The 13,743-nt window shown below is 35.0% G+C and overlaps 1 protein-coding gene across 1 annotated transcript; it reads left to right on the top strand.

Annotated features, from left to right (window-relative positions):
• The first annotated feature begins 2,163 nt into the window (after positions 1-2,163).
• Positions 2,164-13,407, top strand: LOC143202945 (uncharacterized). Its single transcript, XM_076414970.1, has 5 exons — positions 2,164-2,360; positions 2,468-2,666; positions 9,756-9,992; positions 11,409-11,588; positions 13,201-13,407. Exons 1-5 carry the CDS (start codon positions 2,191-2,193, stop codon positions 13,384-13,386), a joined length of 972 nt encoding a protein of 323 aa, XP_076271085.1. The 5' UTR covers positions 2,164-2,190; the 3' UTR covers positions 13,387-13,407.
• The last annotated feature ends 336 nt before the right edge of the window (positions 13,408-13,743 follow it).

The raw sequence follows: 13,743 nt of genomic DNA, 5'->3' as shown, positions 1-13,743 counted from the left end.
TGTGCCTCTTAACGGTGTTACCGGTTACGGGCACCCTCCTTACTAACAGTAAGAAGTATCAGTTAGGGTCATTGGATCAGTTGGGTGAGGTTTAGTGGGTAGCCCAGAGGCAGTCTCCACATAACCAGTCCAACTCGCTTATTCCTGCGGGTCTTCCCGACCAGGTATACGTAACAGGATTCCCCAGGCCAAAAAAAAATCTAGCTTTCGATCGCTTATAAATGGCGGAAGCAGCCGAAGTTTACCGAATACCACCTGGGCCTCTGTCAGAGTAGCCACTGTTGAAAAACAATTACAGACAAGAAGAGTATATAATTTTGAAAATGAATTATTTTTTATTTAATTCAAATTTTGCGTAAACTTTAACGCTTCATATATCCATATAATACGTTTTACGTAAACAAGATAATCAACTCCTCATAATCCCTTTAAAAGCGTGATGTTTTAATCTTTTTCTGTTAGCATCCTGAGCAATATCGTAATTCCTGCAAAGTGTCCTAAATGTTCACCTTCCCCCTATTTATATTCCGTGATATATTAAGGGTCGGTTTTATTACCAGACAGTTTAAAGGTTGGACGCTATAATGAAATTTTATTATGGGGCCTTTTTAGATTTTAGCATGTGATAGTCATATTACGGTCTCCAGAGTCTAATTCAAATTTAAACTGAGGTATGTGTTAAGCTCTTGAAATTATCCCTTCGTGTCGGTTTCTGCCCCCTCCTACTGATGACAAATGGGTCTATTGACAACAGATAAATCGTATATAATGATATTAATTCTTGCATATTATGAAATGGCCTTTTTCCTGGTTTTAAAAACTAATCTATTCATACCAGGTGTGTAGGTAACTACTCTCAAGCCGATATTTTGAAAATGTCATCTTCATCATTATTAACAGTTAGCCAGTGTTTGGATTTAGGTGACTATCAGCGTAGATTGACATTTTTCGGTTCTTAAGATGGTATTATACTTGTTTTGTACCTCTAAACCTTGCAAAAGATCGATAGTGTCCTAGAAATTTGAAATTCGTCATTCTACATGTAACAGGTCAATTAAAATGTCTCCGGCCTGACACATAGATGACACTACCAGAATTAAATCTATATGTATATTTGACAGCTGTCGGATCATTACTTTGTGAATTATAGCATTTTGAGTGAAACAGCTGTTGTTATTGTGAAAAAAAATGGATAAAAAGGAATTTCGCGAAGACCACTCTAAGGATTTCAACTGAATGTGTACATCATATCATTTACGAATATTTGAGTATGAGAAAGCTCTGTGCAAAGTGACTGCCGCGCCAGCTCACTTTTGACCAAAAACAACGACAAGTTAATGATTCGGAGCAGTGTTTGAGGATGATCAAGTGTAATAAACCCGAGTATTTGCGTCGATATGTGACAATGGACAAATGACATGGCTCCATCATTTCACTTCGAAGTCCAATAGACAGTTATCCTAGTGGACTGCACACGACGAACCCACTCCAACGCGCGGGAAAACGCAACAGTCGGCTGGCAAGGTTATGGTGTCTGTATTTTGAGATGCACATGGAATAATTTTCAATGACTACCTTGAAAAAGGAAGGACCATCAACAGCGACTATTACATAACGTTATTGGACCGTTTGAAGGACGACATCGCCGAAAAACGACCGCATTTGAAGAAAAAGATAGTGCTGCTTCACCAAGACAATGCACCGTGTCAAAAATCCATGAATGGGCTAAGAATTGCTTCCTCATCCACCGTATTCTCCAGATCTGGCCGCCAGCGACTATTTCCTCTTCTCAGATCTCAAAAGAATGCTCGCTAGGAAAAAAAATTTGTTGAATGAAGAGGTGATTGCCGAAACTGAGGCCTGTTTTGAAGCCAAGGACAAATCGTACTACAAAAATGGTATCGAAAAGTTGGAGGGTCGCTATAATCAGTATATCACTATCGAAGGGAATTATATTGAATAAAAAAACATTTGGCTTTAATATAATAGGTCAATAAAAAAGACTTTTCAATTGACGTGTTATTTTTTCGAACAATAAATGTACGATTTGTGATATGTCCATTTAAAATGTTTCAGTCTTGTACTAAGGTGTAAACTGCTACAAATATTTTCTAGTTGGTTGTTACACAAGTTAGCTTGTACGGTGTCATGCTGACTTGTACATTTTGACAGCAAGTGCAATGCTAAAAAATGTTTGATGATTATGAGTATCGGGGTGACATATTAGTTCTAAATAGAGGTAATTATACCACGTGTACCATACATCTACATGGGGGTACAATTCTGTCATGGAGAGTAAATAACAAGGAACTACTATATCTGAAAGATAAAACCACTTTCGATCATCTCTCATCAATAAGGTGATATCTTTAATATTCAGTTAGTGAATATCGGTAATTTAATATATTTTCTTCAAGCATTTTTTACAGGTTCAATATAACTTATATTTTATATTGATCCTTTTTAGGGGTGGAATTAAATATACCTTTCCATACTTTGGTCGACGAGTTAAGGGTCCCAAACATGGATTTGCCAGATATGTATCGTGGACTGTAGAAAAATTACCTGTCCGTGTAGAGAACGGGGATATTGAAATTACATTGTGCCTTACAGAGACCGAGTATACTAAATCAATTTGGAATTACAAGTTTAAGATTAGCAACAAGGTAGATAGATATGTACATTTATTTTTGTTTCTAATAAAATAGAAAGGATCATATAACAATCGGTCTTAAATGACTATATTTCTTTAATGGTTATTCGATTTAATGGACCAAGAAACAAAACAATTAATGTTTCCACCACTTATTTAAGTCGATTTTTGTTAAATTCGGCTTTTAAATATTATTAAATATGACCTTTTGTAATAATACTTTTAATTAGTTCCATTTTTTCTTGTGATATATTATAGTTATAATCGTTTAAAGTTTTAAAGAAAATGGTAAAAAGTATGAAAATAACATAATCAAAATAACATAATTAAACAAAAATCTTATCAAATATAACTTACTTTAACATTATGGTACATTTAAAAACTACAGTTAATTATACAGTCACAATAGTTTATAGGTTAGAGTTATAACCTCTTATCAGTATTGATGTCAAAAATTTTGCATAAGTCTGACAAGCGGACGACTTTGACAGGCTCATTCGTTTACGTTTTTTTTAATTAATCTTTTAGAACGTCAACAATTTGCCCGTGGGCAATAAGTATTATTATATGATGTCTGTTATATAATATAACCATCCTGACATGTAGAAGATCACTCAGTAAGTTATCTGCTGTACAACTTATTTTAATGTCTATCCTAACTGATTCCAAAGAATATTCTAACTTATTCTAGAGATTATTAAATCTCACTCTATTTTAACGGTTTGGCGAGTGCATTGAGATGCACTAATAGTCTTTCCTAGTACTTATTCTAATGACTCGCAACACTTTATTCTGGAACTTAAATTTGCTTGTAGTACCCCACAGTTCAATACAATAGGTCCAAATTGGACTAAGTATTGACTTATACAGCAAAACCTTGTTATCTAATGATAATATAGATTTACGCCCTATCAGCCAATACATTTGGTTTAGTTTAAGCCCAAGCTGTTTGCGTTTTGTCACTATATGTTTTAGTGCATCCCCAGATATTTAACGTTGTCTGCTTGCGGAAGTTCATTATTATTCTACTGAGGGACATGTTGTCCTACAAAGGGTGAATGTTATATGGGTAGATTTTGTTTACGTGTTCGAACTAATGAGACAGCATTGTGTCTCTTTTTAACTAGAATAAAATGAGAAGGAAAATATTGTCTGATTTTGAAACGAATTTACAAATTGTGGCAGGCAATACATTAAACATCTTGATGACGTATGTACAAAAAAACTTTTACTGAGGGACATGTTCTTCTACAAAGGGTGAATGTCATATGGGTAGATTTAGTTTACGTGTTCGAACTATTGAGACAGCATTGTGTCTCTTTATTCCTCACGGCAGTTATAAATGAGAAAGAAAAATGCTCAGAATTTAAAAGGGATTTTACATTTTTATAAACTGAATTTGGAAATACGTTCGACGGTGTTGATGACTATTACCGCTTATTGTTATTGGTCACTCATAATAATATACAATTATTTATAAAGTCAGCTTATAATTATGCTCATTAAATACAATACATAGAGGGAAAAAACCCAATACCAACACACCAGAGGGGTTTATTAACAAGCATTCAACAATTGAGTAGATAACACACAGAATAACAGATGTTATTGAAAAAGCCTACGAAAGTAAAAAAGGATGCTCAGCTATACTCTTCGATGTAGCACAAGTCTTCGATAAGGTTTGGCATGAAGGCCTTGTTATAAACTACAGAAAATGCATTACAACCAGAATGTTCAAACAAGAATTAGCTTACTCTACAATAAAAAAAAGCTAAAGCAGGTGTACCATAAGGAAATGTACTGGGACCAATACTTTATCTACTCTACACTTGTGATATACCACAATTGGAGAATATTACGATACCTACATTTGCTGATGATACTGCTATTATAGCTGTCGGAGACAATAGTGAAGAAGCCTCACGAAAATTACAACAGGCAAGTGACAATATAAATAATTGGACACAAGCTTGGAAAATAAGAATTAATGAAAGTAAATCTGTATATGTGCAGTTCACCTATAAACAGACCGTACAAGCACCAATAACATTAAATAATACTATCATTCCATATAGCAACAACGCTAAATATCTCGGAGTAAATCTAGATGCAAAAGTTCGCTGGAAGGAACATATAAAGAAGAAAAGAAAGATGTACTGGCTAATTGGAAGAAAATTGCAATTATCAGTACATAATAAATTGCTATTATATAAGCAAATACTGAAATCTATATGGACATACGGACTTCAATTATGGGGATGTTCTGCAAGAAGTAACATAAATAAAATACTAATGTTTCAGAACAAAGTCTTGAGAGGTATTGTGGGTGCACCCAAATGCTATAGGACTGATTACCTACATCAAGACCTTCAGATAACCACAGTCAGTCAAGAAATCAAAAGAATTGCAAGGGGGCACGAGGAAAGACCCCATTCTCATGAGAATATTGAAATAGTGCAGCTTTTGGATACCACCAGAATAGAAGACAGACTCAATCATAACTAGAAGTCTCTTTGTAACTAGAAATAAATGAGAAGGAAAATATTATCTGATTCTGAAACGAATTTACAAATTGTGGCAGGCAATACATACAACATCTTGATGACGTATGTACAAAAAATTTTTGAATAGACTATATAAATAAATAACGTATTTCGTTCTGAAGCCGAATCCTGAAAATATGTTTGGTATAAACAATTCTGCTATATTCAAATTATGAGCGGGCATACGAAACATTAATTATTACAGTTAAAAGTGGAAACTGAAAATTTAGTTCCGAATGACTGGCCAGGGCGCATTTAATCGTTTACAAACCGAAATTTATGACGAGATTTCTTGTTTTATATCATTTCCAGTGTACCCCGGGATGTTTGCGTTGATATAACATATAATTATTGCATAACTGAGTGAAATTATAATCTTGGAGTGTAATTAATATTTAAAAATTAACTGCACGATGGCGTGTTTTATTAAGGGCTTTGCGAAAATGTTTGTTCGTTTCGAGTGTTTATGGTTTAATTTTGCTCTCATATATCCTATTTGTTGGCTAGTTATTCATTTTTTTATTAATTGCGTTTTACATTAGATACGCTTAGTATAATTTTAATTTATAATTTAATTTATTACTATATTCTGTTGTACTTGTATTAATATACAATATTATATAATAGCCAATCTATTAGTTTAGTTTATTGGTACTTTTTCTACAGTCTTAGGCAGAATTATATCTTTTGCCATGATAACGGGCACGGGATTAATACATCACTCTGTATTTCCCAAATTAAAATAAACTGAAACTATTTAAGCTAAAGTTAAGAATACATTTATAAACTATACAAATTCGTGTAGTTTGGTTCTCTTCAATCTTCTGATTCCCAGCGTGTTGTTCAGTAGCTGTATTACTTCCACGTTGCTTGCCAACGTTGCTGTGATTTAGCAACCTTATTTCACGTTTTAAGGCGAAATCTTGGATAACTTCGTAAATCCATTTGACTGCGAGGTCATCGTGCAGATTTTTGTTGGTTATGTACTAGTTGGTTTGATGTTTTAGTGCAATCCTATGTTAGTACTCCATTTGCAGGTCCAAATTGGATTTACGATTGTCTGATAAACCAATCTCTTTTATTTTAGATCAAGTTGAGAGTATCTTCCGACTAACTAGTATAGTTGTTTCATTTTGAGCTCTGTTCTATATATCTGCTCTGCTTTTTGTCTAACATGATGTTTCCAGTTTCAACCTACCATTGAGATATATTCCGATGTATTTAGCTGATTCTGCTTGAGGAATCGAACATCCGTCAAGTGATATAATTAGGTGTTTGTCGTTTTGCCGCAACGTAAAATTAACATGGGCAGATTTGGAGCCATTAAACTGTATTTTCCTTTAGTCTATTAGTTTAGTTTATTGGTACTTTTTCTACAGTCTTAGGCAGAATTATATCTTGTTGGCAAATGTTTCCAGTAGTGTTTCTTTTGTTTTTGGGACATAAGTAGTATAGAGCAGATATAGTCTCAAGGCATTACCCTGGGGACCTCCAGCCGAAATAGGTTTAAGTGTTGAGAATGTCTCATTATGCGAGATTCGAGTAGATAACAGGTCAATCGTTTTTTTTGGCAAAATTAGTTTTTTTATTCAACCTAATTCCCTTCAAGGGTGACACACTGCTTATAGCGACCCTCCAACTTTTTACCAACAAAATAGGCTTCAGTTTTGGCGATTACCTCTTCATTCGACGAAAGTTTATTCCCAGCGAGCATTATTTTGAGATGATGATGATTCTTTTGAGACTGAGAACAGGAAATAGCCTCTGGGAGCCAGATCTGGAGAATATGCTTGGATGGATGCCTTCGTTTTCACTGACTTGTGACACGGTGCATTCTCTTGGTGAAGCAGCACTTTTTTTTCTTCTAATGCGACCGTTTCTCGGCGATTTCGTCCTTCAAATGGTCTAATAATGCCATGTAATAGTAGCTGTTGATGGTCCTTTCTTTTCAAGGTAGTTAATGAAAATAATTCCATGCGCATCCCAGAATACAGACGCCATAACCTTGCCAGCCGAACGCTGCGTTTTCCCACGCTTTGGAGCGGGTTCATCGCGTGCAGTCCACTCGTATGACTGTCGATTGGACTTCAGAGTAAAATGATGGAGCCGTGTTTCATCCATTGTCACATATCGATGAAAAAACTCGGGTTTATTACGCTTGATCATCTTGAAACTCTTTTCTGAATCATCAACCCGTCGTTGTTTTTTGTGAAAAGTGAGCTCGCGCGGCACCCACTTTGCGCAGAGCTTTCTCATACTCAAGTACTCGTGAATGATATGATGGAACTTTTGCTTCAACTGTATTTTTTCCCCTCAAAAGGCAATATTTTACACGCGAAATTCCATTTTATCCATTTTTTTTCACAATAATAAAAGTTGCTTCATTCAAAATGCTATAATTCACAAACTAAACAAAAAGACATATGGATTTAATTTTAGCAACGCCATCTATGTGTCAGGTCGGGGACTTTTCAATTGTTATATATCAGATGTTCATATTATTTTGTCCACTTTGTCTGTACTTCATTGACTTTCTTTTCGATTTTGTACCCAAATAACTCAATACTTCACCAATCGCCGAGTATTTATTTATACATTCTAAATTTGAAATATTTGCCGCAATGAATTCAGACTTTCTTCAAGAATTGGTTTAAAGAGACGTGTCAAGAACAATTCCTAGTAGAATCCAACTTAGTGTCGTCATTGGCGGCAATGTGCAAGATGCCGTGTTAGCAACATCTGATTATTAGTCGAAAAGACATTCCTCCGAATCCCAATTATAGATTGTTGATATTGACAGTGAGAAGTTCTTCATTATTAAGTATCACGTCAATTTTCTTGTGTAATCTCTCCTCCCACGTCCAAATCCTTGTTTTATATAAAGAAATCTTAAACAAGCTCGGCCAATTTGGTTTTTGTTTTTGTTTGTTTCGCTCTATTTTCTGTTTAAAATGCGCGTAGGTTGGGGGAATTTCTTGAAACCATATCTGGGGCATTAATTTCGTCCTTCATCCGCCGTTATAACTCGATTGTTTCCTCTATAATATCAATAATTATTCGTATACTTTTTATTGTTCTCTTTATCGTGAATCGCAAGGAAAGGTAGTCGATGGCCGATTTCCATTATCCAGCCTGCGATAGAGTTAATGCCCGATCCAAATTTAATGGCCACGTGTAGACGTTCTTCAAGATTCGTTTAATTAGCAATTAAATCCGGATGAAATTAAAAAAGTATTATTGGGTTTTGGGACGAGAGCGAGATAAACCGAACACGGGGATATAATGAGTTTTTCATTTTGGCCGAAACAGTGTAATAATTGAATTTAAAATCGACTTTTAAGTAATTTATTTTGCGAAAAAAGGGCGACATTAAAGAATGGCTGCTTTACAGTCAATATAACAGGTCGCTTGAAAAGTCCCCGGCCTACCATAATAAAACACATTCTTTTGGCAAAATTAGTTTTTTTATTCAGTATAATTCCCTTCAAGGGTGATACACTGATTATAGCGACCCTCCAATTTATCGATACCATTTTTGTAGTACGATTTGTCCTTTGCTACAAAATAGGCCTCAGTTTCGGCGATCACTTCTTCATTTGACGAACATTTCTTCCAGCGAGCATTCTTTTGAGATCTGAGAACAGGAAATAGTCGCTGGGGGCCAGATTTGGGATACAGTGGATGAGGAAGCAATTCGAAGCCCAATTCATGGATTTTTGTCGTCGTTTTCACTGACTTCTGACACGGTGCATTGTCTTGGTGAATTGTCGTGGTTCAAATGGTCCAATAACGCTATGTAATAGTCGCTGTTGATGGTCTTTTCAAGTTAGTCAATAAAAATAATTTCATGCGCATCCCAAAATATAGACGAGATAACGTTGCCAGCCGACTGTTGCGTTTTCCCACGCTTTGGAGCGGGTTCATCGTGTGCAGTCTACTCAGATGACTGTCGATTGGATATTGTCATCTTCAAACACTACTCCGAATCATCAACTCGTCGTTGTTTTTTGTCAAAAGTGAGCTTGCGCGGCACCCACTTTGCGCAGAGCTTTCTCATATCCAAATATTCGTGAATAATATGATGTACATATTCAGTTGATATCTTTTTTTTTCAATTTACGGTCATGCAAAATTATTTTGTGGATTTTTTAAATGTTTTCGCTGGTAACAACCTCTTTTGGGCGTCCACTGCGTTCACCGTTTTCGATGCTCATGTCACCAAGTCCAAACTTATCATACCAATCCTTGATGGTTGATTTTCCTCGGGCAGTGTCCGGAAACTCGGCATCAAGCCAAGTTTTTGTCTCAACTGTATTTTTTCCTTTCAAAAAGCAATATTTTATCAACACGCGAAATGCTATAATTCACAAACTAATGATCCGACAGCTCTTAAATTTATACACGCATCTTTTGAGGGTTAGGGCTATCTAAAAAACATATGAATTTAATTCTAGTACTGCCATCTATGTGTCAGGCCGGGGATTGTACATCAAAGTAATATATTTTATATTTTCTTTAGAAAACCTATTTACCATTTTAAATATGTTCCTATTTTTTAGATTACCCTTGGCAGAAACAACCTAAACATATCCATAACTGTGGAAAACACTTGTAACTATTTTCCATTCTCCTTTACGATCTTGCGACACTCCATATTTAGAGTGGAAAATATTATGCATTGCATCATATCGGGCCTTTCTAAATGCAAATATGTCCGTTTGAATCAAAAGGATAAAACACCTATAAATCCGGATCCGAACAGGGAATACATTAAAATAGAAAGGGAATATTTAGACGTAAGTATGAAAGATAGTGGCACGTTATGAGACATACAACGTGGGGCAAAATGCCCGCTATCATTTTGATTGCTTATAACTTTACTCAGAGAAAAGATAAGTAAGTTTGGGTTTTCATAAAAAGTTTATTGAGTATTTACATTTTTTTTCCTTATGATTAAAATATTATATCGGCTAAATGGTGACCGCGATTCGCTATGCAACTATCGGCTTTTTAAGGCATTTTTCATGACATCCTACGATACCTGAGGCTGAATTGCTTCAATTTCATAACGAATATTGTCATTAAGATGTTGAATCGTTTGGGGCTTATTGACATAAACTTTTGATTTTAGTAAACTCCATAAGAAAAAGTCTGGTGATGTTAAATCCGGAGATCTGGCTGGCCATGCCAAATCGCCGCTTTCCGGAATCAGTCTTCGTGGAAAAAACTTGATTCAATAATTGAATTGTTGAACAATCTGTGCGTGCTGTGGCCACATCTTGCTAAAACCACATGTCATCCAGTTCTTGCTCTTCCATTTCAGGCACAAGAAAATTTCGAATCATGACTTGGCACCGTTCAGCAGTAACAGTAAATGCAACACCTTGGTCATTTTCAAAAAAATAGGGACCAATAATGTTTCCAGCATGAATACGACACCATATAGTTATTTTTAGCGGATGCAATAATGTAGCATTAATTAATTGAGGATTCTGTGTTCCCCAAAATCAACTGTTTTGATTATTAACGTGGCCACTGAGAAGAAAATGGGCTTCATCGCTCATTAATATAGACAAAAAATCTTCAATTTCACCAGACAGTCTTAGGATTGCATTACTGTGCTCAACTCGTTGATCAGGATCTCTCGGTAATAATTTTTGGACTAATTGAATTTTGTATGGGAACATTTTCAAAATCAGTTTTCAAAATTCTCCTTAAACTACGTGCAGAAATGTGTAACTGGGAACCACGTCTCCAAATTGATGTTTCTGGAGACTTTGAAATATTATCGCACACCAGACCCCCATTTTCAGCGTTACGAGACGTCCGTTGTCTTCCAGAACGAGACCTATATGCTGTCGTACCGTACTGTCGAAAATTCGCATGTAAACGATAAATTGTGATTTTGTGAGGCACTAGAGTTTTAGGATATCCTTGACGCAATTTCCGCTGAGTGGTAATAATGGAACGATTATTTTCAATAGATATTGTTACTATTTTTGCTTGTTCTTGTGGCGTATATTTATCGATAATAAAATTTGGACTACAAGGACGAGTTAAACGTCATATAACCAAGATGACTCGCAATCAAAATGGTAGCGGGATTTTTGCCGCGCCTGTTATATTGCGTAAAGGATATGACGATGGATTAAAAGGGGAAATCATTGTAACTTACGAAAACTCTAGTAATGCTTTTGTTTCATTTAAAACAGGTATTTTTAGAAGTTCCGGAAGTGGTAGAAGTTTCAAATATGAGCAGAGACGGTTTAAAACTGAGAATTACATGCAAGGACGATAATGACGTCCTTATTTATAATCCATGGGATGAAAGTGGACGTCTCGTGCCAGAAGACTCATTACACAACAAAAATGAGTATCTGCATTGTTTAGGGGTACGTAATCATATCTGGTTTAGAAAAATGGTGTTAATGTGATCAAAACATAATGAGACAACTGAAATGAAACGTAAATGAATGTAGAGTTTCCTACAATTTCTCTAGTCTTTTCAATCCACCCAAAACAAATGTCTCTGGAGCCGATTTTTGAGTTTAGAGGATGCAGCTATCAATTCAAAGTTTTTTTGTAATGCATCTTCGATGTTTGTGACGTCGAAACATTGCAATTTTGCCGCATCTACCTTGAATTTTAGTTCGGTTTCAGGCGTCTGTTTTAGTGTTTCGTGGTGTACAGGGGTTGGGAAATAAAATGAACACCTGATATATACACAATATTTATTTATTAATAATGTTTTGAAGCACCATTTGCTTTTTCTGATGTTCATCAAATCAAGACTGAACCTTTTTGACTGTGTGTATGGGCACATCATCATCTTGAACCATGGAAGTGTTTGGCGGCAATATGTTAGTCATTTAGTTAGTGTTAGTAAGAGGTTTATCATCGGGGATGTCGACATATTCACCTGCAATAATCCGCTGTAATATAAATGAGACGGAAATATGACAAATCATAACGGAAACATGCTTAATTGTAGAAAGCAGTCACTCCGAATGGTAAGTTTTCTTTTGGGTTCTCCATACATAAACCTGCCGTTTGTAGAGAAGATGTAAACGATAATTCATCGAACTATGCCATATTCTTTTAATCTTTAAGTGTCTAGGTTTTATGATCATTGTACTACTTCTTTCGTAGCTTAGTGCTGACCATTATAAAGTGTTTACCACCCCCAGCCCTTTTCCCCAGTTTTTTTTTATTGAAAGAGTGAGTATTCAGTCGTGGTGTCACTTTGGTCGCGGTACTTTTGTGTTGTCTGGTCATAATCCTCTTTAAAGTTCGTCGGTTTCTGTCAGATGGCATATAAACTGGGAAATTCATAGGAGTCGCATTATTTACATAGAAGCAATGTTGCCGATATAATGTTTTAATGAATTTTGCAGACATTTGGCAACATGGCTCCCTTACACCAATCTAAAACGAATTGTAATGCTGATACGATTACATTGTTCAGATGCATCAGACAGCAATATATCTACATTTAGCTAGTGTAAATTGAGAAGGAAAATCTTTTTCTAGTTTTTCGAGTTTAAAACGAATTTTACATTTTTACGAACTGCGTTTGGCAGTTTTTCGACGTCATCTATGACGTGCATTGGCTCTTTTATTTGAAAAATTATATTAGTTTGTAGTGTTTATTAGTTTGTTATACTTTATTTTTTGTAATTAACTAAGAGTTATTGCTCAATATTCTGGTCTTTTGAGACCCTCTAGTATTATTTTAATATCTTGTTATTTCTTAATTGTACTGGCACATATCATAATAATTCAGAATCTTTACAGGAAAGTAGACCTGTCCTTACCGAATAGGTAGATTTATGTACGAGTGGCTATTAAATAAACTATAATAATGAATGTTTGGTAGGTGTAATATATTTTGAGCATTTAAGCAGTTTTAGCAAGACCCAGAAGTCGATTAACGATGATTAACACCTGGGTCTACTATTATTTTATTGTTACTGTTATTTTATTATTATTAAAAATATATTAAAGGTTGGTAATGGATTTCTCAGAAGCGAAATAACTCTACAACCGAAAGAAACGTGGCAGTCATCGCAGACCATTGAAATCATCGACGAAAAAGAAGAGGCCAGAATTCAACAGCTACAGACTTTGTTAAGTAATCCGTGGGATATGTTGATGGGTCTATGTTCAAATGTCGATACCGATTTATACTGATGAAGGTTTGATGAAAATAAACTATCAATAATTAGTGTTATTATTATGGCTTTTTAAGGTATTGTTTTACTATATTATAGATATTAAGAGGAAAATAGGACTTCTTCTTTTAAGCCTTCCCTGTGTCCTTTATTTTTAACATTCTTCCTGTTTTTCCTTTTTAATTTTAGTTTTTCTTTTTTCCTTGGCTTCTTATTCTACAATAGTGGGGAAAAAGTAATATCTGTTTCTCCTAATAGTTTTATTACCCTAACTGGGCAATATATAATAGTATCTATATACATTTCATATATACATTACGTATTATACATCGAAAATGTTTAAAATTTATATTTTTAATCAAATTTGCGTAAAATT

This window comes from Rhynchophorus ferrugineus, unplaced genomic scaffold, assembly GCF_030347505.1.
Source record: "Rhynchophorus ferrugineus isolate W39M unplaced genomic scaffold, kcgeb_rfMv2 rfM9, whole genome shotgun sequence".
Classification (NCBI taxonomy): Eukaryota; Metazoa; Arthropoda; class Insecta; order Coleoptera; family Curculionidae; genus Rhynchophorus; species Rhynchophorus ferrugineus.
Note: the sequence above shows the minus strand (reverse complement) of the source record. Positions and strands in the feature narration are given on the sequence as shown.

Excerpts from the sequence above, each read along its gene's own strand:
- LOC143202945 (XM_076414970.1), top strand. The coding sequence starts at position 2,191 with ATGTTTGATGATTATGAGTATCGGGGTGACATATTAGTTCTAAATAGA. Across the intron at positions 2,667-9,755 it reads AGTTTAAGATTAGCAACAAG|ATTACCCTTGGCAGAAACAA; the intron begins GTAGATAGATAT and ends CCTATTTTTTAG. Across the intron at positions 11,589-13,200 it reads AGTATCTGCATTGTTTAGGG|GTTGGTAATGGATTTCTCAG; the intron begins GTACGTAATCAT and ends AATATATTAAAG.